Consider the following 25,787-nt stretch of genomic DNA (forward strand, 5'->3'; position numbering starts at 1 on the left):
CTTAATCTTTTGTACCCAGTTAAAATATTTCCAATTATTAATGAATCAGTCTGTATAATAAACGATAGAGGTTGATGGATTCTCCGAATCTGATGGATTCAGAAGAGAGAGTAGGATATGGTACCGATCTTTGGTTCTTGCCTTTTTGCATTCGGTTTGTTCCATTTGCCGACTTGGCGATCGATACGATTTCCTTGTGCTCACGTGACAAATATAAAGAAATCTTGGTTTTAGAAGCAGACGCTAACGCGATTTGAAATCCATCGAGATTATAAGTCACGTCACGGCGAATTCAATCGACGAATTTTAAAATCGGCACACGAACGAGAGATGTCAACAACAGCCCAGAAATATATTAAATTGTTTCATTCCCTTTGAAAATGACAAAAAAAATCCGAATAAAAGTATGTATCGTCATCCACACAAAATTTTTAATCTTCTATTTATAAGTAAATTCTACGCCTCTGCAAGGAAGTATGTAAACCTGCTGATCTTGGAGTTTTATTGGACGGCAAAGTCTCATTCAATAATCGCATAAAATGTTCTCGCTATACGCGGGCATTCTAGAAGCTTAGATTTTATATCTACATTTAGTGCGGATTTCTCTCCCACTGTGTTTTGTATTTGTTGGAGTATGCGAGCTAGGTATGGTCTACATTACACAGCTAAATTCTTACCACTTAGTGAAACAAAAATATATTTTTCTACTTCCGTCTGTAAAATTCCTAATTACCCACCGATATAGAGTGCGTCACTTTACCATGTCAGTTTCGTTTCCCACGAATGCGAGCCACTTCGGACATTTCCGGGATTTTACCGCACGGATTTGGGAGCAATCGAATGTTTTCCGAGATATTTCCCACGCTTTGAATTTTGTCGTTTGTCAATTCTGACAGGCATGTCAGTGAATGTATTCGTGTTGTTTTGCGAAAATGACAAAAATCTAGTATGCAACACGTTCGGTAAACTTTTTAACTCACTCATTTATTAAAAACTCGCTCCGCTAGTGTCAAACAAACTCGTGAGTCAAATGCTGTTTACCGCACTTGTTGCATAATATACTATTACTAATTGACAATTTCCTTTATTTTCCCGAACATAGTTTTTTGTTAAATTAGATTTTACTATTTCGTCAGTTAGTGGGTTTTGTACGTACAAGTCCATCGTGTATAACTAGCGATTAAACTGCTTATTTTTGGTTAGTTGATATTTGATAATGCAACGCGATATTTCGTTCCTAGCAAGTCAGTAATAAAAAGTGTAAAACTACCGAAGTAAGCAAAAGGTATCTAGGTGACGAAAAGAATGTAGATTTTCAAAATCAATTATTATATTATTGATCTTATAACATGATTTCAGTAATGCTTTATTGTTAAAAAGCAGATTTTAACACTTGGCAACAGGGTGAATTTTCCAATTGACGAGGTACAACGAATTTTGTTTTTGATGTAGCATTATTAGTGATCTAGATAGATGAAATTTTAAGTCTTTTATAATGGCTAACGACAAATTTGGCTTCAAATAGATTAAAATTGCACAGTCCAGTGCCGTTCCAGGAGGTATCTTTTGCGATTTTAAAATAAAAATTATGGAAGAAATTTTTTTGATCTTCTGCCAACAGTAATCTTAGTTCCACATTAACTACAATCATGAAGCTAGAATTTTCGCCCAAGCCGCTTTTTTTTTTGAAATATTGAATGTATGTCCGAAACTACGCACTATGATTTTTTTTTCTATTTTGTGAATGACGATTCTCTAGTCGATTGGGTATATTTTTGAAACAAAAATGTGTTTAGTTACATTATACAGCACTTCCAATGCATTCACTTCCATCGAGATATCAAAATTAAATTTGGACGGAGTAATAACCCCAGTGACGAGCAAAAAAAAAAAAACAGAAAGGACCAACGACCCGTGAGCCAAAATCGATGTCAACACGTCGCATGCTTATGATCTGAACGTTTTTACGACTATTCACCCGGGCGAGAAAAAAAAAGAAAAAAGAGCCGGGAGAACGTCATTTTTTATTATTCATAAAACGTAGGCAGCCGGCGCTCTCTCTAACTGAAACGCAAACTCCGCGGAACGCCATTAAATTTTCCGTTGTTTATTTTCCGGTTTCCTGAAATGAAATTGCTTACGCCTCGCCGCCGTATTTCATTGCCAACGCAGAAAAAAACAAACGAGACGAACGTAAAAGTATAATTATTGCGGTCGAGCCGAACAAAAACTGTTTTGCCCGGTCAGGCCTGATTTACGATCACTTTTTTTTTTCGGCGAACCGATCAATTTGTACGGAACGAAAATGCCGATGAAAAATATTTAAATGGCGAATTTTAAAGTCAATCCAACGTAAAGGGCCCTTCAATCCTACTAATACACTATTTTAGACAAAATGCGTGGACGAATTTTTTTGTAACTCAAATACAAGATACTTCAGAATCCGGTATAACGATTTTAAAGCCATTTATCAGCAAAAAAATATACATATAAGCCTATGTGCCAAATTGCTTCGTTTTTAAGATAGGGTGTCGAGGTTTAAGGAACAAATCGTTTTTTATTAATTACTTTTGCACGTCCTGTTTTATTATTTTTTTAAGTTTTTTAATTTGTATCTTGAGGACGAAAAAAACCGAAGGAATAAAATTTTATTTCTGAAAGTTTGGCTAAAAAAAATAAATATTCAAAACATCACCCCTCAACTTTCCTTTAGCAGTAACCATTTATATAAATAAGGATTGTACTTTTGTCTTTTGGAAGCGTTATGAACATCCAGGCTTTAGAATCGTCAAATCGTCAAAGTCATTGTTATTAAAACTGATGTTTGCTCTAAATTTTCGGTTAATTTCAGTTTTAATGGAACTAAGTTCGGTTATTCTAAAATACCGAAAATCAAAAAGATGCAATTTTTATTTTTGCAATACGCCATGAATTTTATTTGAGTACCTTGTTTGGGACAATGATTCAATGCAAAGACATATGCAAAGGATACACAATAATTGATACTTAAAACTGTCAAAGCAGTCAGTTTAGGTTGATCGGTTAGGAAACTGGATGGATGGATATTTCGCAAATCTCTTTAATAGGTCAAAATGTTAAAGTTTCGTAGAAAAATGCGCGAACTGTAACCATTAAGGGCTTACTGGGTGTCCTGAATATGTTTAGTTCAATGTTGCTCAGTTAGACAATTGACAATGACAATGCAATGGACCAAAATTGATCCAAACCACATTAATTACAGAATACATGGTTTTATTTAATACCCCATTTGTTAGAAACCATGCGTTTTGGGACACACGAACTTTTTCATATTTTTTTATGTAAAAATATGAATTTCAGATCTAAAAGTTTTTTTTTAAAAACCTGAACTTGTTATTCTTTGTTTTAATTTCTTGTACTGGCCGTTCAAAGCTTCAAGCTTTTGATTTGCTCAATGGGATGTCAAATTATAACTAGATCTCCTGTACACGAACGTAGAGAGAGATATAATTATAAATTACGTACTTTAATACTTACGTGACCTAGATCCTTCTCCTCTTTTTTCGGTTTCTTTAATTCGGGTTCTTGGGGCGTCCTCGGTCTGTATTTCTCTCGTTCCGCCGGCGAAATTGAACTTCTCTGCAAGGGAAAAGACGGAATAAATTACACGTCTACGTTTATTAGACAGTTTTGTGTCCGGAAATAACTCAGAGACTCCCCTATTCATAAAACATGATTGGTCTAGGCAACGTGGCGTTCGTATTCGACGTTAGATTTAACCTTAACCCCATATGGGTTCGCAACCGCCTATTTCCAAATTGGCGTGTACCCGTAAAGGATTAAGTTTACGGCCGTCGTATTTCACATGACGTAGCTAGTGAAATATTAACCCGTACCAACTTTAGCCTTTACGCGGACCATTAAGAGGGGGGCGCGATAAATCCCACTTCTGAGCTCATGTTTATAACGTAATAAACACGTTCCGGGTAGGTGCTTGGTATACGTAAATCACACGACGGAAAGAAAAAAAAACGATACAAGAACACGATTCCTGTGCCCCTCTTTCTCTCTTTCTCTCCCCCTCTCCCTCCGTTTTGTATGCAAAACTGAATATTGGCAATACTGGGTCGAACACGTAATTTACAGAGTCAGACGATGGACGCGTTTCGTATGCGATGCAGCGGCCATATATTTCGGAGGTATTTACGCTCGCTAGCGTCGCAGGTGACAGTTGAATGTCGCGCGGAGATCCCGCTAAAAGCCCCCCAACCCCTACCTGTGAGGGGGGCCGGGTCGATTTTCAGGCGCAATTTTTAAAAAGGCGTCTCGTCTCGCACGCTGCATGTATATTCGATAAATACGCTCAGAGTATTTTATAACTCGTTTCGTTATTGGCAAGTTAAGAGTATATACATATGTATGAAAGAATGTAGGAGATTTTAAAAGGAAAGAAGAAAATGTTTGAATTCGCGAATTCCTAGTTGTCTCGCGAAACCGTACACCATTAGATTATACATGCCATCGTTTTTGGATTGCACAGATTACTTTTATACAGATTTTTTTTTATGTCGATGTCGAATAAAAAATTAGATGTTTTTATTTAACTCCGGGTTGAGATCAAACGAGTGCAAGTGCGATAACCCTAAAATGAAAGTCGAATCGTTTGGTAAGCATAAATCTTTGCAAGAATTTTAATTCGCTTGGGGTCGATTACGAAGTAAATAACTAAAATTTAAGATGTCAGCGTCGGGGTCCACTTTAGACGAATTTTTTAGAGCTAGGCCATTTAGAATAGATTTTTATAGCTAATACTTTTAGAGGAGCTTTTGGACGGAGAGCTTTTAGAACTACAGACAGTGTTAAGAGGAACTTTTGGAGCTAGAGCGTTTAGAGCTAAAACTAGGACAGGTTTATTTCAGTATCCCAGGAGCGTAGTGGAAACGCGTGTTTATTGTTAAAAGTTTGATGGAACAACATAGGTTTTTGTGGAATTTTTTTCTTCAAATGGCATATGCCCATGCCGATTCGCGTCGTCGCAATCGAAGTCACTTTTTTTTTCATTATTTGCTCGTCGTAGATTCGGACGTTTGGGGGCGACAAAATACGTGTTTCGTTTTCGCCGTTGGTAGTTTTATTTTCCGGCCGTTTCCGGACTTGGACAAATTCCCCGGAGGAAATAAAAGCTCCGCCGTCGTCGGCGCGGGCGGCGGGGCGGGGGGCCACGGTGTGTCGGCGAAATTGCTCGGAACACTGTACGATACGGCCCCTCGTAAACCGTAAAAGTGCCGAGAGTGGGTGGCGGCGCGGTCTCTCCCCCTGACCTATTTCGCCGCCTTCATCGCGCGGCGAATGCCGCCCCATTTGTTGGATTATTAACGGCACATTCCTCGCCCCCGTTATTAGGTCCGGGAGCGGCGTGAGCGGTTTTGACGTTTTCCTCTTCAATTAATTAGCACTTTGTGCTAGCTCGTTTTACGACAAGGAAATAAATGGGATCAGGAAAATGGCCGAAGGACGATCTTGTGGTCATCTTGGGACGTTATCGCGATCAAATATTGTCGCAATCGTAAAATTTTATACTATTGTTTATTACTCTCGGTATCTGGTGCCCTTCTACGTCTCCAGCTAAGGCTGATTTGTACATCGTTTTGGATTTTGACAGCAATTATCGGAATAACCTGCCGAAGGCAATAAAACATCTAATGAGTCGGTATTGTAGGACAGAGCATCAGGGACGGACTTTTAAGGTATCTTAAAAATATAAAGATTAAATATAATATTACGTTTACTAATAGAAAAAATAAATTCGCTCTATTCCAAACATGTCTTTCATACTTCACTCGAAAACCTTTCTATAAATTCTTTTAAAATCCACACAAGGCAAATCCAAACCACGGATTTCGCCCATCAAAATATCAATTTTTTCGTTAGGTATTGTTTTCCTCAATAAAAGTTTTTTTTGTAATTTTTTTTGTATTTGACCTTGAAATAATAATAATACTTATAGTCGATTTTTATAAGTTTCTTCGGATTAAGTGTAAGGTTGGTCAATGTTTCCTTTACTTGTGTTACTTTTTCTTCTGGTATTATTATTTTTCTTTATTTAGTTTTTTAATTCTGCGTTTCTCTATTTCATTTTGTAATTTTTTTTAACAATATTTTTTTATTATTTTATTATTAATAGAAAATACTCCGAATATATACAAATTATCAAAATAAGTGTGTTAAGATTAATTACTATGTTATTTTGTATCTTCGTGATGATCCGAGCTTATATTCTTTGCAGACAACAGCAAGCAGTTTGGAATAAATCTCTCAGAGTAAATTATGGTCAAGACAAGACAAATTTTTTATTTCCATTGACTTTTAACAAGGTGTAGGAAAATGTGTTAAAATTATTTACCTAGTTAAGGCATACGCTCGGAGGGGCGTTGCAATCTAGATATTCATCTATAAGCATAAAAATAATGGTTAAATTATGTTTAATTACACTTTTAAAGGCATTTTTTTTGTAATTTTGTTAATCTCAGAGGGAAGTTTATAATAGAGTTTAACTGGTAGAACTATCGGACTATTTACTAAATTAGCCAGCCTGTGGCTATGCAACATCAAATTTAAATTGACCATAAAATCATATTGACTGTTTCTGGTCTCAGAGTAATCTGATGTATTATTTTTTATTTGCATAATCAAAGCTAAAATATATAGAGACGGGAACGTTAATAGATTTAATTTAGGAAATAATGTTTTGCAAGAGTATGTATATGGCTTAAATAAAACAATTCTCAGAATTCTCTTTTGTGCTCTGATGGCATATGACAAGTAGCCATAATAGTCAAATAACAGAAGCTAAACATCAACCTTATATATCAATTACCACAGAACATACGCATAAACTGTAGGGCTGTACTGATGGCGCTAAAGTCAGTGCGCACGCGGTCCTTGTTCATAAAGAAATGAAAAGGGGTACTGAGCAAAGTGGGCGAGGTGAGGAATATCACGTTGGTCTGCGTCCCGGGTCACACCGGGATCCGGGGCAATGAGGCAGCGGACCCTTTAGCCAGGGAGGACTCCTCGCACAGGCATATGGGACCAGAGCCCAGCTTGGGTATCGCCCTGTGCGTGAGGCGGGGGGCTCTCGTAGTCTGGGTAGGAGAACGGGCCGTGGTGGGCTGGATGGTTGCTCCGGGAATGAGGCAGGCGAGGCTTACGATAAATGGGCCCGCCCTCCCTCAGACCAGGGAGCTGCTTGGACTATCCAGAAGGGAGTGTAGAGCGCTAACAGGGGCCTATACAGTACATTGCAGACTTAGGCTTTGCTTGCTAAGCATTGAAGACGATACGGAGTGCAGGTGGTGCACGGAAGGGAAGGAGACCCCGACCCCGTATCATCTGCTCACCAAGTGCCCTGTTTTGACATGGGCAAGATTTGGAGTCTTCGGAACGGCCATGATCGATCCGGACTCACACGGTAAAAGAGTTGCTGGCCTTCTATAAGAGGGGCGGCATTCCGGACGCCCTCTAGCGCGGTCTGAGGACACAACGGGTCCATCTGGTAGCCTAAGTGCCCCTCTTAGATACCAATACCAAAATGCATAAACTAACGGTTTCTTAAAGTACTGCATCCACTTGTTAATAAAGACTCACAGATATTTCACAACTCTGGATTGTTTAACCATTTTATTATTTAATTTAACAAGAATACTCTTATTTAAATCTGTCGAGTCATTTAAAGCAAGTCCTCCATTTTCATTGCAAAAAGTTAAGTCAAAAGTAAACTAGTATTTGAGATTATCAAAGATAATTATGAATAAAAGCGGTCCCAGTGTGCTTCCTTGAGGTATTCTACTGATAACTGGATAAACTAAACGAGATATCATTATTTTTTAAATTGGTTTTTGTTCTCTTCCAGTGAGGTAAGATTTCTAATTCCGCGCATCCTGTATTTATAGAATTTATTGAGCATTAATTCTATACCTATCACATCAAAAGCTTTACTCAAATCAAAAAAGAGAGACAAAGACTTGCTATTCTCTCCAAAACGAGATAAAACAAATTTATATAAAGGCATTTAAAGCTTCCTCTGCCGAATTGGTAATTGGTAATGGCTTTCTTTTGTTTGAAAGTGCTTTTGTCCGGCATTTTTTACTGGTATCAAAGTTTTATGTAGGTAAATTAAACATTTGATGTCGGATCTACACTTTTTAATTTCCAGAAGTGCGCAATCTATGCCCTCCCTGTACCACTAAATTTTACAAATAACCTGCTTCCTTTACATTTGCCTAAATTTCATTGGCGATTTTCGGAGTGTTTGGAATTGATGTTGGATTGGTTTATAACGCAACAGCGTGAAGTATGTAAATCATTGAAAATTCAATAATCAAATCCATCCGATAAAAAGGATCTACATGGATTACACTACAACAAAAAGCAACCAAGAAAACGTATCTTATCAGTTGGTTTCTTCATTTTCGAGAGAGCAGATACCCGGGAAAAGATCGTTTACCTACATACATACGTCTGTATCTGATTCGCGAGTTCATAAATCACTGGGTTTTAAAACCGAGTGAATACGTAATGGGTTCGGAGCGCGTCGTTAACAACAGACGTCGGCGATGGGGCGCGATCCATCCCAATAACTTCGACGGCGCTGTCGTTGCAATTTACATCATCAGGTAAATTCCCGCTCTCCGTTGACACGTACGCGCACCTCCTCCAATGATAATAATTTAGTCGAAGCCGGTGTCGCATCGACGAGCTACGGCCGGTTTGACAACTATATATGCGTGCCTAGTAGTAGTAGTAGTAGCTGACGGATGCCGTCATGTAACTGTACGTGTATAACGTGGAAAGCTCTCGATTACATTATTCCGGAGCGAAACCGTTACGGTGCGATTCCCATAACTGGATCCGACATTTTCAATATGTTTTTATAATCAAACAAATAGTTTTTGCAAATCACATTTTTAATCACTAACTTACACTTTCAAAATTAAACATATATCGTTGGTCTAGCGCACAAATGTTGTAAATAAAAAATAAACAATTTTCATTATTGGAAAAATAAACTTTTGGTAGAAATATAGAAATAATTTTCTAGTACTTACTACATTTAAAAGATGGCTCTGGGGGTCTCAAAATTCTATTCACTATTTCCACCTCTGTGCATGTTAAAGTTAGGTATCCAATGGGTGGTTTACCATTAACTCAGTTTGTAAAAAAGAAATCACTTAACACTTCGATACTTCCAAGAAAGGGTTTTAATGTCGGACATAGTCAAAAGTCAGTTAAACATAACTTTTTTGAACAGTTTTCAAAGCCCAACATTTTATAAGCCTTTGAAATTATGTTGTTAAAGGTAAAGCCGCTTTTGAAAAGTCTTTAACATCTGATAGCGTTTTTTTATTTGTAAACTACAGGATCTCGGAGGCGGTGAAACGAGATACTTAGGCATTTTGGGAGGTAGATAAATAGATAGAAAAAACAGCTTCAAATGTCTGCCAAAGCAGCACCGTTGTTTCTGAAAATTCCAGCACTCCGTATATAACCCATCTAACACATGTCCACGACGTCGTGCTGTCGCGAGTGTATTGCCTGTCTACCTCATCATCGTCGTTTCGGATTTAACTCTGCGAAATCCTCCGGGGGAATAAAGAGCCGCACAAGCGGGCCCCGCTTCGGTCCCAAATCCACGTTAAAGCCTTCAAGTTTTTAAATTATCGCGGAACTATAATCCTCTAATTAATACGTCATGTCGAACGGCGTACACGAATTTGAGGATCAAGTCGAGTACGTTATATTGGAGGTATTTGTTCGAGCAGCGGATTTGTTCGACAGCGCGCAGTCGCTTTTGTTGCGCAAACAAAAGCTTCAACTCGTTCCGACTACGTATTTTGAAAAATGAAAGCTGTCGTCTGCACTTGCTTCTCACGTCACGACATTTTATTAAGGTATATCCTATAAATAGGCATAGAATTTCGAAGCAAAGTGAATATAAAATAAATAGACATCGGTGTAGTATACAACTGTTTTGATTGGTATAAGGCGGAATTAAATTTCGAAAAAGGAGTATCGAAACAAGCAGAATTAAATAGTTCCAGTAAGTACACTTCTGGATTTCATCTACAGCAGCTGTTGAATGACTGAAACTGTTACAGCAGCATGTGTTCCTACAAGTCCCACAGACTGCGCACAAAATCTCTTTAAGCACTCCTTAGCTAAAAAGTATCTCACCAGAGCACATTACATGAATGTGTTTAACATCAATGAAGCTGAAGAAGCAGCGTGAATGTCAAATCTGGTGAGGGCATGCGACAATGCTTTGAGCAATGGCAATCTGGCAAGATAAGTCTGCGAATTATCAATGTACCTAAAGAAGTAGCTGGTCGCCAAGATAAGATAGTGAGAGAAGCCTATTCATTATCTACAGTTACCAATACAGTTTTAGTTGTTTAAGGCGAACAGGGATTAGCACTGGCCAATCAAGGGAGACGGTTAAAAATGACAAAGACCTCTATAATTGTAATCAGCACTATGTAGGGTTAAAGTAAAGCAGTGGCTTACGAGTATCTACGCAAATATTATTGTTGATTCAAAATCCGTGGTCCGTGAAGTTCACAGTGTCTAATTATGTTCATTGGATCGGAAAATTAAACGTCTCTCGGCGCTGTGGCTACTTGGGTGGCGTGCGTTGACCTTCGTCGACACGAACCAATCTGCAGATTAATTTCTCTTTGGGAAGAAGAGAAGAAAGACCTTTTATATTGTTTCTTTCGCACGCCGACGACGCTTCTTGCCCGGCCTTTCTTTATTAAATATTCGCGTCCCCCAGCGTCGATTGTCGTCCGCTGCATTTCCGTGGAATGAAGCTATATCTTTTCTTTCTCGCCGCACATTCGGGACCGACGTGTTTTATATGCCAGCCTTATCTTGGAAAATTCACACGCGAAGACCTTATGGCGGCGCGTTTCCGATTTAGATGGATTAAAAATGTACATACCAGACGACGGTTCCGAGGGAGAACAATGGGAAGGGGGATAAATACGTGGCAATGCAACACGCGGGACGCTTTATTGCGCGTCCTTTTTTCCTTCGACGACAGGAAGGGATTCGTACATAATTTAAAATTTAACCGGGATAAATTGATCCGCACTTTTGGTCCGGAATAGGGTACACCAAGCCAGATGTAAATTATCGTTATATAAAGTTGTAAGGTGGGAATCACACTTAAGGTAATTTACGAAAAGACTCACTAGAAGAAATATTATCTTCAACAAAATATGAATTTAAAAACACATTGGACCAAGCGTTAATATATTAAACAAAGTAAAATCTTCTCCGCACCAAAGGGTTGGGCGGAGAGTTGCCTTAAACTCAAAGAAATTTGTTCACGGTTACCTGTAAGATTCAATTATGTCGTTTATATTTTCGTTAGACAGACTGAACTTTTCGAAATCAGTTTTTTTTTTATTTGACGAAATCGCAGAACAAGCCAACAGCGTCCCATATTGTTTGGTCACGTAGAAATCACATTCAATTAACATAAACATATTTTTCCAAAGAAACTTCCACAAGTTACTGTAATAATTTTTACAAAACTTCTGGATTTCTCCCGCGTAGGTTTTTGCTGAGTCGAACTTGCTAACGTTTCGCCAATCATCCTGTTGGCGTCTAGCATTTTACTCTACATCTGTTTATATATTGTTTGTCACAAAATACACTTGACCACAACCTTCCCATAGCAGTGAGTCCCAAAACAATCCAACACTTGCCACTGTTGTCCTTCCTTACATTTAAAACATCACTGACCACATATCAAAAGTTTTATAGAAATATAACGCCAAAATCACTTGTCCAAAAATCTCCCAACATCTTCGATCCGTCATAGTCAAAATTCCATTTGGGATGGCCGGAGTTTACAGCATTCCATACATATGCGGCAAAGAATACATTGAAAAGATCGGACGAAAAATATCAGCTAGGTTCAAAGAACATAAAAGAGGCTTAAGACTAAGACAATTAAAGTCATCAGCACTTGCCAAACACGATCACGAAACCGGACATAAAATTTTATTCTATAAAAATACAATTCTTGCATGTAATCAATTCTTGAACCGACGAAAAATCCGAGAAACAATTGAAATCTATAAACCACCTAATAATCTTAACCGCGACTCAGGCCTTTACCTTGGCACCAATATGGGAATCAGTCATTCGAGACGGTGTTTATGCCCCTCATTTAACTCCGCCCCACTCAAACAATATATAAGCAGGTACACAGTAAAATGCGAGCCAGTTTCAGTCAAGTCCTGAAGAAGCCAACAGGACGATTGGCGAAACGTTAGCAAGTTCGAGTCAGCAAAAACCGACGCAGGAGGAATTCAGAAATTTTGTAAAAAAACATAAACATATTTGGTTTAAGTGCTTTGTGAATCAAACAAAATTAGAGACGTTTCCAATTGATTCTTTATTTAACGAAAGACATTTAACAGAGAATTTGGCCAATAACTTTATTTTTCTATCTTCCTAGGATTGAAATAAACGCATGTAGCTCTTCTCCATAGCGCCGAGCATGTAAACTATAACCTTGGATCAATGCGACAATTTCATCTATACTCTTACTGCTATAAAATAGCAACACTTTTCTTAGAACACCTTTTATGTATAATCATAGCAATTTTACTATCTTATGCATTGATTTATTTTCCTCTCGGCAATAGGATTTTCCGTTGAGATGTTGTTGACTGGTTTGTACTAGCCTTAATAGGGTCGTTAACGAATTATCTGTCCGCGCCCAGTAAAGTTATCCGTTACTTAGACCGTAAATTTGGACGACCACGGTTTTCCTTCGTCAATTAAGAGAACGCCCGTAACAGAGGGCGAGTGCGGCCCCTTAATAAAGGTATTCAGGATGCAAGCAATTTTGGTTGCGGAAAGCTCGGTTTCTAACCCCACACAAACTTCTGCAGTCGGTGTCCGAAACGAGGAGATAACGCCAAGACCGTGATGTAAACTTTGCGATCTCGAAAGTCAATTCCGGAATTAGAAGAGTATATTATACTTTCGTGTTTACATAAAATGTCTACGAATAAAATATCCGTGATGGAACACAATCGAATATAGAGTTAAGCCGTCACACTATTTGAAGAGCATGATGAGGTTTAGGGTCAAAAGTTACTGAAAACTTATTTTAAAAATCTTAAAACTTATTTTAATATGAGATGTATGTGTTTTTGTTTGGAAATTATTTAGAAATGTAAATACCCTATTTCAGCCACTCAAAAACACATTAGTCAAAAGAATGTTTGAAATAGTAATTTCCCCCCAAATGTCGATTTCATTTATATAAAAAATAAAATGTATGCTCATTATGCCCATAATTTGCACAACAAATATATCAACCCTTGCATGGCATAGTATGAAAGGTCATTTATTTACTACATTTACAGCCGCTATAATAATTAATAATTTAATGAGATTTGTAACATTGCATCACCACTTTTGTGGAGAATGTTTTTATCTTTTGTCATCAAATCATTGTTTTTTTTATGAACCTATGTCTTTTCATTTCATCTTTACTAGTGATGATAGGAAAACGGGTAGTCCAAAGTTGGGGAAATTTCGAACGCACGACCATGTTTGAATCCTTAAGTAGCTGTGTGTGTGTGTGTGTGGGGGAGGACCGGGGATTATGTTAATTTCTATATCTGGCATCCCTCCAATCGTCGGCAACGCCATTAATAAAGCTACGCAAAGGCAAAATGGATTAGTCGAAACCACATGAAGGGGTTTTGATTCGGTGCGGTCGGCGTTTATATCACGATCCGTCAGCAAACAATGCGAAAAGGGCGGGGGTAGAGGGACGGAAAATGGCAAGTGGAGTTTAACGGTGTATCGGAAAACGTCTGACCACCCCGCACCCCCCCGACCAACGCTTGCCACAGATGTATTTGCGGTTTCCCCGTTTTGTTTGTCAAATTATTCCGGCCTTTTTATCTATATTATCGGAAAGGCTCGCCGCCGCCGCCGTCCAATGGGATTTATTAAAATTTTTGCAGCGCCCGACTATTATTCTAGCAGCGGTAATTGGGTGATTTGATTGCGGTTTGGTGTTATAATGTTTCCCTGGAGTGCCCGATAGAAAAAATGAAATTACATGCCGTGCGCGCCAATTTAGGGGGTCGTACATAGGCGTGCGTATAATTTTATTCGCACGCCTATGTAAAGCAATAATACGCTAGATATCCAATAAACTGTTATTATACATCTAGCGTTACTTTAAATTCTATAAGATCATGGCGTTCAGCGTAACGTTTCAAAGAGAATTTTGGGTTACAATAAAACAAAGTTGGAATAATTTAATGAATTACATTCATTTCTTGAATTTTGGAATTTTTCAATATAGTTTCTTGAGACAACACATTTGGTTTTAAGGCTATCGGCGTTTAAACACACCGAAAGTAGTGAATCTCGATTTCAGTTGTGAAAAAAAGGTTTAATATGGAGTTCCACAGGAAATTGTATTGGGTTCAATTCTCGTTGTTTTGTACATTAACGATATGTTTTCGTGTAAACTTAAATTGGAATATTTTGAGTTTTGCAGATTTTCTATACGGATGCATCATGGACTGTGCTCAAAAAAAAAAAAGTGGAAAATGGCTTTAAATTGTTGCACAATTACTTTTCCTATAAGGAGCTAATTTTCTTCTCATTCTCCTGTGATTCGCGTATCTTACCAAATTTCACAAAACTTCGAATCGAGACTAAACCGAATAAGTTTATCGATTATGTTAAATACTTTGGTACCTGCACTGATAGACTTACTAAAAAATTAATATCCCTTTTCACAATATTTAAGAATGTCATGGAACTTTGTGATATTACACACTCAAAAATGTTGTATAGGGCATTGGTTGAGCCGCATCACACATACGGTCTCTTGGGGTGGGGTGGTTTGACTAATAACTACTACAGAAAAATTGAAATTACCCAAAAGTGGATTCTTGAAGTTATATATAATAAACCGCTGATTTATCCTAAAGAAGAACTATCAAATGGCAAAGATCTTTGATGTTAGCCAATTATTTTTTGTCAATATTATGAATGATTATTACAAACGCAAGCACAGCTTACCTCTATTCGAGCACGATTATTCGACACGATCTTAAAGCAAAAACTGCGGGTAACCAGGCAAGAAAAGACTATAAGTGGGGCATGCTTTTCCTACTAAGTAACACAAATTATTGGCGTGGTAGCTGAAGCGATTCAAAATTATACAATGAATATTACAAGAAAATAAAAGAATGGTTTATTCAACTATTATTATTATTATTACTATTACTATTATTATTAAAAGATTTGAAAAGTCTGTAATTTTTTATGAGGATGACGTTACTTCGTATACTACATCTGAGTTGCATTCACGGAATAACACAGTTAAAGGAGCGACTCTAGAACTCATTTTCCTTCACAAAAACTGTGGCTATGATTTCCCCGAAGATGCTGCCGCACGAAATTTCCGACGGAGTGGTGAACCCAGATTTTAGCCCCACCAGCATTGTGCTGGACAGTTTCTATCATGCGTCTATCTAAAATGATTTAGAAGAAAGAAAAAAACGAGATTATAGACCCCAATACTTGCCTAACAAAGAACAACATAAACATAACAACGTAAAACAATTTTGGAAAGAGCGTAAATTACGGGTGGTTAAGCCCGTAGCCCTTTGAAACTGAAACTGACACTTTTTCTTCATGGTCCAGTACTGACGTGGCAGGTTTCTTAAAACTTCAAATCGAGGACCGACACACATTTACTGAATCAACCACGTTACTTAGACCACAAATTGCAATCTAAAATCGGAAACTAAGGGGAGTTTGAGCCCCGCAAAGATATCAACGGGGGTGCGCATGAACCCCATTAAAAGCAACATATTGTCGATTACGCGGTATATTTACGTTATAAACATTTCGGGACAGTGACGAGGGATGATTCAGAACAATAACCCTCGGAAAACTCGAGAGGGCGACCCTAGGCGAACCGATTACGGGGCGTCGTCGGGGGAGAGGAAATTCCCGTTTCGTGTTTATTTATTGGCCTGATAAAAGTTGTTGAAACTCGAGACGATTCGGTTATATATATACGTGACACGAGAATAAGGGGCGAGTTTTATTGAAAAAAAAAGATATAACAAGAAAAAAAAGAAGGACGTGTATTGCGAAGGGAGTTTTTCCCGCATTAGAAGTTTCCTTCCCCACTTTTCTTATCATTAGGTTAGACAGTGATAGTTAAAATATCCATTTCGTTGACAAATAATGTTGAAAACAAGGATTATTTTTTTTTATATTAACAATTTTTTACCGAAAGGTCTATGCATTTTAATATTTAATTCATTAAATGAAATTAATTCAAACTTCAGTCAGTCAGATATGGTGAGCATTTTTTTTTCAAGAATTCCAAAGTGTGTAATCGTGATATAAAATACGGCAATCTAGCTATGGATTGAGTTTTTATATACGGGGTCTCAGAACTGAGATGGTTTACTTATTGTTTTTTGATGCTGAAAATTCATACACTGTCAATTCTAAAAATAAAATTAAAAAAGACCTTCGGATCTTGACATGAGAAACCGTATTCGAAGAAATGCTTCCTTTTTTCTAATCAGTTATAGCTATTATGATATATACATATCTGCATCATTATTGTTAGCCTAATCATTATCAGTAGTGGAATTTCCAAACTTCTACGTCCACCGTCCACCGGGGGAAATCGACAGGTAACGAAATTACAGATTCGTAACAAAAGTTTCGCCACGCATCAACTAATCCATCAGAGGCTTTAAGTAACTGTATTTATATGTTTACGGCCATAAACTTCAACCCCTGTGTGTCGCAGTAAAACTTTTCACTGAAAAATAACCACGCAAACTTAAAAAAAAAAAAACTTTATCGTCGGAAGAATCTCTCGACAAATTAGACGCCACAAAGGACGACTAAACGAACCGGTCCCCAGAAACTTTTTCGTAAATAAAATAGCACTTGTTTCCGCTTTTATGTGGCGCGATAACGCGAACGGGTCGCCATCGAAAAAAAAAAGTAGGAAAAGAAGCGCGGCAGAAGGAGAGAGAAAGAGTGGCGGGGAGGAGGGAGAAAACGACAATCCGACCTCGACGCCCCCAGGCTTGGGAGATTTGCGGCGGTTTTATTTCCTCGAGAGATTGAACCGCTGCCGCCGCCGTCGCCGCTGCCGCCGCCGACGACGACGACGATGACACTACAAACAATAACGTCCTTCGTTATTATACGTCCCGGTTTGAATGCTTTTGCCGCTTCATTCATTCGGGCTCGGGGATGAAAATATGCAGATGGGGTCGTTTTTTTTTTCGTTCGATCGCAATTAAAAAAAAACCGACTGCATAACGAGGACATACTTTTGCACCATCTAAAACGGGTTGGTTAGCTTAATTAACTTTTTTTCGTCAGCTCCGAGTCATACCAGTAAGGCCACTATTAACTATTTTTCTGGACACATTGCGGTTACCCATTTAATTAAATCTAAAATTAATTAATTAATTAATTAATTAAAGCGTAGAAGGGTAATCTTGTAAATATTTTTCCAGTAGTAAATTCCGACCTATATCTTGAAATTGGAATTCCAATTCACAGCTCGGAATGCTGACTTCCAAGTCCTAAAAATGACCGATTTTTAAACTTTGACCTTTTGACAGAAAAAGACAAAATAAAATTAATTAAAATTAATCTAACAGATCATTGTCTATTTCACATTAGTATAGATACTAGAAAATAATTTAACATACATATTTTTTTAATTATCAAAATTACGGTAGTTTGTTTATATTTTAATATTTCACCAAATGTCTAGATACAATTATTATGTGCCTGGGTACCAAGAGACTCCGAAATTGGGACTGTGTTCTACAAAACCGAGCACCGCTCCTAGAGGGAGTCAGTCATAAAATAAAACCGTACATCGCGGAAATATAAATAATTATCAGACATGCATGATAGAAGTTATATAAATTATTAGTAATACGTATAGCGCATAGTTTGCTCTTCTATGCTTTTGTATATTTATAGGGAGATATTTATTTCGTGCGAACGCAGTATAATCGACGAGTATTACGCCGTTTCTGCGACTGACTTAAGCAATGTTCGCACAGATTATTAGATTTTAGGGCGTGTAGTAGCAGCCTATACCTATTTTCCAAATGGTTTTTAGTTAGTAAACTGAAATTATTTTAAGACCGCGCATTACCAATAGTTTGTCCAAAATAATTGTCCGTGCAAATGAACCTTTAATCAAATCTAATTCAACATCCAATAGTACGTCATTTCGACTATAGTAACTTGCGCACAGGCCGATGTAATAGATAACCAATTTTTTTTTCCTCCGGGTACCATTAGGACAGGGAATTTCAACAAATAAATCTCTTCCCTCGCTTTGTTCACCCCTTCGTACGGCCTTCGTTAAGATTAAAGCGGCACCTTTTTATCATCGGTAGTTGCGTAATATTTTTTCATTCTCCTTGTCCCCCCGTCTAATCCATTTAGGTATCCCGTCTCCGGGTCGTCCCTTGTAGAAATGTCGGCCCCGCTTAATATCGCCCTTTATTTTCATTCGGAGGGCGACCCGAGCGCGCGCCGCATAAAAACCCACCCCCGGCCCCCAAACGGGATCTTCTTTAAGGCAGAATTCGCGTACGACGTTCGTTTCGCAGCCGCCGCCACTCTCATTAAGGAAATTAAGTAAAAGCCTCCCCCGTCGACGTTCACTCTCTTCTCTCCCCTACGACCGATGTGTTTTATGTTAAAACCTTTTTCATTGTGTTTATTGCGGAGGCGGCGACGACGCGCAGGACCGGCTCCGGAGATTTGCATCGCTCTCGAGAGAAAAAACAAATTTGACAAGAGGAATTTTCGTCAAATTAGATACTAAATATTTTGTTATATCATACGCCTTTTATTTCTGTTCGGTGAAATTTGACCGTGTATTGTAGATACATTAAATACGTAAAAATTGTGTACTTATACTTAAGTAAAGTGTTTATCCAGAAGTTTTATGCTTTACAAGGTGAACACACGAGTTGGACTAAATAAAAGATATACTCCATATTTTGGGACAAATTCTGATCATAGTTATTTTTTTAAATATTATATATCAATTTATCCACAATTTCACCCGTACCCAAGATTTCCAGTGATTTGAAACCAAATGTCAATAATATACGGGCTAAAGTGAGAAAAAATTTGAGCAACCATTTGAAGACCGCTGGTTCGCACTACAGTTTGACAGCTTTTAAAAATAGTAACTGATATATTCTTTTCAATGATTAACTTCATATCTACAGTGTGTCGGTAATCAACAAAATTCAATCAATAAAATATTGATTGATTTTATTAAATAAGAAGAAAATAATTAGTTAAATGGAATCGATTTTTAAAAGTTGTATGTTCTACTCATTAAAGAAATATGTTGTTAGTGCTACAAAATGTTAACAAAACAAGGAAAAAATTACCCGTTTGTAAATTAATAAAAAAATAATATTATACTTAAACCCCTATAGATGGGAAGTAGTGGTATCACATATTCCATTATAGAATATAGATAGAGTAATAAAAATGTAATACATATTACTTATAAATCAGTGAAAATATGCACAAAAATCGTTTTAAAAATTGTGTTTTTTAATTTAATTTTTGCTGAAATTACTATTTTTAAGCAGTGCTTTGGGTTTTAATCATGAATTTATATAAATTCCGCGGTTTTAAAATACAAAAAATTGTTATTTTAGGCCGATTAGCAAACAATGCAATACTAAAATGCTTTAATTAATTTATTAGTCAAATTAAAAGTTAAAAAAACATCGCATATATACATATATACATCTCCAAAATAGGATACCTACTGAAGAAAAGTTTTGTTAAAGATTTTCATTAAGGATAAAATGAAATCCAACGAGAACTTTGGAAACACGTTGCTAGAGAATATGGTCTACATTACTCTACATTGATAATACCGTTTATGAATTAGAATTTTTTATCCTGTAATTTAAAGAAAATCCTTGTCGGTGGGCGATTGAAAAAAGAAAACAAACGTTGCTACGGGTTTCATCCCTATAAATCACGCGTAGGGAATAGTCAGGCGCGCATGTCGAAATTTTACGACGTCGATTTTTTGCCGTCGTCGCTTTTAACGTCCCCCCCGCCCCTTCGGACGGATAGCGCACTACCCCCACCACCCACGAACAAAAAGACTGCGAACGTTTTAATGGGTTTTGCTCGTTTTAACCCGGTGGCGCTTTGTTCGTTTGACGGTTCCGTTAATTAGTTTATCCCGAAAGGGACGCGAACGATAATTGTTAAATATATATATGTACGTTTAACGGGAATTTTTACGCTCAAGGAAAATATTCGAGCGAGAACGAGTGCTCAGCGAAATTATTGCTGGATTCGTCACATCGATCCCAGGGTCGTTGTGTCGTTACGAGCGTTAACTAACTTATATTTTTCCCGAATTCGTAGTTAAATTCTTTGTAATTTTCAGGGAAGCCCGTGATGTGATCGTACAGGCTGTTTCATTAAGGGCAGGTACCGGCCATAGCTCGAAAAATACTCAACCTAGAGCTCCAGGCAAAAAACATATTACTGAAATCTCTCTCTTCAGTCCAGACACCAGGGAGTGTAAAGATTAGCGTAACATAACATAATTTTTCTCCATGCGCTTCTGTCTTTTGTCATTTCGGTTACATCGTGCATGATCTGGTCTATCTACCTAGTGGAAGAGCGGACACGTGATCTACGTCCTTCCACTTTACCTTGAATTATGAGTCTTTCGATATTGTGCGGACTCATTATGTGTACAAAATATATTATTTGTTTTAGTCGGATTTTACTGGAAAGCCTGTTGGTAATATTAAGTCCACGATTCGCAGCCATACGTCAATAATGGTAGTACCAGACAGTTGACTATCCGGTTTTTGATGGCTCTCGAAATTCGGCAGTCTTTCCAGACCTTAGTCAGTCTTTCAACCTTTGCCATGGTGGAGCTACGCTTCACTTCTTAATTTAACGACTCAAACCGGTCAATATGACTTATATTTGGATGATTGTTATGTTGCCCATCAACTATCATCTATTACTAAAATGGAAACGAGAAAATTAAGTGCCCTTTTAGTATGTGGTTTACCTGCCTTTTGAAGAAGAAAAGAAGGGTCAAAACTAACACAAAACCAACCAACACAACCAACCCATATATATTTTAGAAAGCCTGAAAAATTCCGTTTTGTCTGAACCTCATTGATGTACCGACTTAGTAAGAAGTGGTAAGCTCCTCTAGTGGAATCTCTATTATTTAAGTGTATCTAAATGACTTTTCCGATTTTAACAAAGTTGTATTATTGTATGTTGTATATTAAAGAAACTCTTAACACATTGAATTATGAAGTTCTGACACCCACACACCAACACACCAACGAAAGCTTCTAACCATTATTAGGACACTCAAAACAGTTTACATATAAGACACATCCTGTACAACGGCAAATATTCCTTGCCACGGACCATATAAAAAAGTTCTGGCTTCGAAACACAAGGGTTATAGTAGACAGAGCCGCATATAGAGATGTGATCGAAAACCTTCAATGAAAAGATAGCATGGCAAGAAGAATAAAAATCAATAAAGTAGTAGTAGTAGAATATCTACTTCTTAACCCTTTAGTAACAACAAAATGGTCGTTTTCTATCTGCGGGTAAAAAGTACTCCACTGATTTTTTTAATTTGATGGGAGGTCCAGATTTATCACTGAGAACGCGTTTCTTGGGTTTTTCTTGTAGTAGTAGTAGTTAGATCCTAAACACTGTTGCGAAGAACTGGACGACATCAAAAATGCTGGATTTTTCGCAACGCCAAGAGAAACAGATAAAGAAAGAGGAACTATTTTTTTTTGTTTTTTTTTTTTTTTAACCGCCACCTGCCGTCGATTGCACGAACACCCCGGGAGACGATGCAGTTTTCCCCCGGGTGTCTGTTCAGCGCTTCTTTGGCCGTAATCCAATATTTCGTAGCGTGGCGGCAGCGAGGAGAGTCGCGCCGAACATTTTACGATGTTTTGTCACATAATATGATCTTAAAACGCTATTCCGGCGTAAGACGTATTTTCCTTTGAAAGTTACACATTGTATTTTACGTCATCTTCTTTTTCGCCCTTGCCAATGTTTTACGAGACAGATAAGAGACAAAATGCGGCGTGATACCTTTACGTGTCGACAAAATTATTTATTTATGAGCCGGTTATTTTAAAGAAAAAATGAATACGAAAATTTGAATGGGTAAAAAAACGAATGTGGCATTGCAGATAATGAGAGCAAGTACCTTCTTTGTCAGCGAAAGGTTCAAAGTAAGAGGACCAAGAAGGACATGCTATCTTTGAATCGTTATATTTGATACTCGGATTTTGGTAGAAATTGTTTGTGTTGACTAAATAATGGTAAGTTTAAGAATTAATGACGAAAAATCTTTGCTCGCTCATTTTTAGTATCTAGGAAGCTATAAACTTGGAAATATTTCTTTAGACAGCCAAAACTAGATACAAGGACGGGTGCATCGAGGGATATCTCGGTAGTGTTTCTTGTCTTTGAACTGAAGTGGCTTTTACTTGATGAAAATCCATTTATCAAAATAAATAAGAACTAAAAGTTCAGATTTTCACGAAATTATATATTTTGACATGACAAATTGTTTCAACAACACCGTGTCTTTATCAAATGTAATATTTACAAACTACCTGCTACTATATATACCGATAGGTCTCTAAAGTTGTTAATTCATTGGATAAAGAAAAAATTACAAGCATTGTTGTATATTATACTATGGGTCCCAGATTCGCTTCTCTATACAAGGATCTCCGTTTCTATTATATCCACAGCAAAGGTTAAATGGGGAAAGTTTTAGAGGAAACTGAAAATCGACTTCAGATTTAAGTTCGGTCAATTTGTTTGGGAAATATCGGCGAAAATAGCGAATTTCGGTTTGTCGCCAGTCAATTCAAAACTGTAAATAGACAGCTGTCAAAATGGTACATTATTGAGACAAGTTTTTAAGATGAGTAAGATGTTGCGCATGACATGCGTCAATCTTCTTTTGTTATCTCCTCGCAATCCGCCTTAATTTTCATTTTTCTTATGGAATTTCGATTTTTTACGATTTTTTTCCAGTTCAGTGTGTAAGTGCACATTTTTTTTTATCAAAGGTTATCTTATAAGCGGACCATTATTTATTTTTCACCTCTTTTCCATCTTAGAAGGGCTCTGACTTTGACGTTTCTCAAAGTTGTATTTTAATAAGTCGCACACTTTCTCTTCTTAACTTCTTAAGCGAGCAGTTTGACGAAAGAATTAAATCGTCCGATACCTTGGCCTCATAGATCCTCTGACTTTTCTCGTGGAATCACACAAAAAACGAGGTCTATGAATTTTTCAAGAAACATTACTAGGGTTTGCACTAGAAACAGTCACCAATTGCTAAGGTCTCGATGCAAATGGACGCCATTTTGCAAATCTGTGTAATTATGTAATTAGATTTTACATTCCATTAGTTGTAAATTATTTCTGTCGCGAATTTCTTTTTTGACTTTTTCACACAGTCGGTAATTTACACAAAACATCTGATTTGTTGAGTCGTCCATTTTCGTTCATGTTCTAGTGAAAATTCAATGCGATTATGCATTTTTAAAATCATGACCTACTTATAACATAATTAAGATTCAACTTTACAAATTATGATAAAATCTTTTATGCACTTGTGAGATATCACTGAACTGAAAATTTTAAGCTCTATCCAAAAATCGAAAAATTCAATAAGCCAAGCCTAAGAAAAATTAAAATTAAGGCTGGTTGCGAGATAACAAAACAGCTGTCAATTTAACAGTTTTCGATTTACTACTTTTAGGTTTTTCGCCGATATTTCCCAAACCAATTGACCGATGTTAAATTTGATTTCGGTTATGAAAAGCACTAAGGTTCTTCTAAAACTTTTGCCATTTAACCTTTGCTGTAGGTATAATGGGAGCCGAGATCCCTGTATAGAGAAACGATTCTGGAACCTAGATCTAGAATAAATCATAAGAAAGAATTTTGAAAAGGGAAGGTATTAGTATATATGAATATAATAATGGAGCGTTGTGCTAAAATTTTCAAAAATTATTATAATTTCAATAAGTCCTTTTAAACTTCTTTAAACGAGCACTTTCCATAACCGGATCGTAAGTGTTGTTATACAAGAATTTTCACTCTAATCAGTAATTGTGCTGGACTCACAAAATAGGTCAATATTGAAATAATTTTCATTAAGTACCACATACGATAAAATTATGTGACAGCATTTCACCAATTTTAATGGCCGACACCCTTCGAATGCAACTAATCAAAAAGCCACTTCGGCAAATGAAACGCCGCCAAACTCAACCGCTTCGAAAATAACGATGAAAAAAAGGAGGTCCGTAAACAAGCGCTTTTAAAAAATTATCCGCCCCCGTAGCGCCGCGATATTTCATTAAAAAATATATATATATAAAATAAAAGGGGGAGCCCCGGCTAAGCGCTCGGCTAAAATATTCTCATTAAAAAAGCTTACCCGACCTAAGCTATGAATAAATTAAAAATTAAATCTGGCTGCAGCATATTTGTAAGCCGGCGGAGAGAACGACTTTTAATTGGGGCCACGGGGGGAGATGGGGTCGAACGGGAGACGCGCTTCCCCCCAACGCCCGGTCCCGCCGATGGGGGTGCGAAACAAGGGCGAAAGGGAAAGCCGAATACGCCGTGGGTAATTGAGGGAGATTAAGAGATCGGGCCGCGCCACATAAACACAACCCCAACAGCGCCGCGCAAATCAGTTTTCAATTTGAGGTCACTGAATAATTAATATCGACTCTGCCGGTGTCTCTTCCACCCTATTGAGCCCTCTTTAATGCGAGCTTCTAATTATACTTGTCGGCGATCGCTGATCACCGTGTGAGGGAGGAAGAGGGGAAGGGGGAGAAATATAAATGATATTTATTTCGTTCGTCAAACAATAGAAAAAAATTTACAAAATTATTTAATATTTAAAAAGTGCAAGCACCGACGAAGTAGCCCACGAAGGCTCATTAACGTGTATGATTGGACCAGAACACTTTCCGGCGACGCATGGAAAAAGAGAACCCCGGCAATGGTGGAGAGATATGCCAGGATAAAGATAAGGAAAGGAAATCATCAGAAGTACTTCCTTCCTAATTCCTTAATCGGTCCAATTTACAGCAGGAGTATCGAATGTGCATTTCAATTCATGAGATCCTCAGAATTCTTCGATACAGCCACATTTCAAATGCTTCCAGCCTTTTTTGTGTTGCCTCGGTCAGTGCCCACGACTGCATCCCGTAGAGGAGTAATGAGAAAACATAGCACCTTAGGAGTCTGATTTTAATGTTCAGGTCTAGATTGTAGCTTTTAAAAAGCTTTGACATTTTGATAAAGGCTTGCATTACTTTCTCTATTCTGCACCTAATCTTTGAGAGTGATCCCATTAATTGTCGTTCCCAGATAAGTGAACTTAGGAACGCGTTCCACTGATGTCTCTCTAATGAACAGTTGACAGTTTTGTATATTTTTTAAGTTATTATCATGAACTTAGTTTTCCTTATGTTCATGCTTAGGCCATATTGGTCACTGGCGTCGTTTATCTTGTTCATTAACTCTTACAAGCCATCCAAGCTATCAACGAATACAGCAGTGTCGTCTGCATATCGAATGTTGTT

At 37.5% G+C, this 25,787-nt stretch overlaps 1 protein-coding gene across 1 annotated transcript in view; it reads right to left on the minus strand.

Annotated features, from left to right (window-relative positions):
- The window catches only part of LOC132701098 (transducin-like enhancer protein 4), a 272,931-nt gene that overhangs the window by 15,591 nt on the left and 231,553 nt on the right, over positions 1-25,787 (minus strand). The window contains exon 8 of the mRNA XM_060668779.1: positions 3,517-3,618. Coding sequence (XP_060524762.1) covers positions 3,517-3,618 — 102 coding nt within the window. The remainder of the gene's footprint in view (positions 1-3,516; positions 3,619-25,787) is intronic.

Source organism: Cylas formicarius, unplaced genomic scaffold (genome assembly GCF_029955315.1).
Source record: "Cylas formicarius isolate icCylForm1 unplaced genomic scaffold, icCylForm1.1 PGA_scaffold_4__25_contigs__length_36172078, whole genome shotgun sequence".
Taxonomy (NCBI): Eukaryota; Metazoa; Arthropoda; class Insecta; order Coleoptera; family Brentidae; genus Cylas; species Cylas formicarius.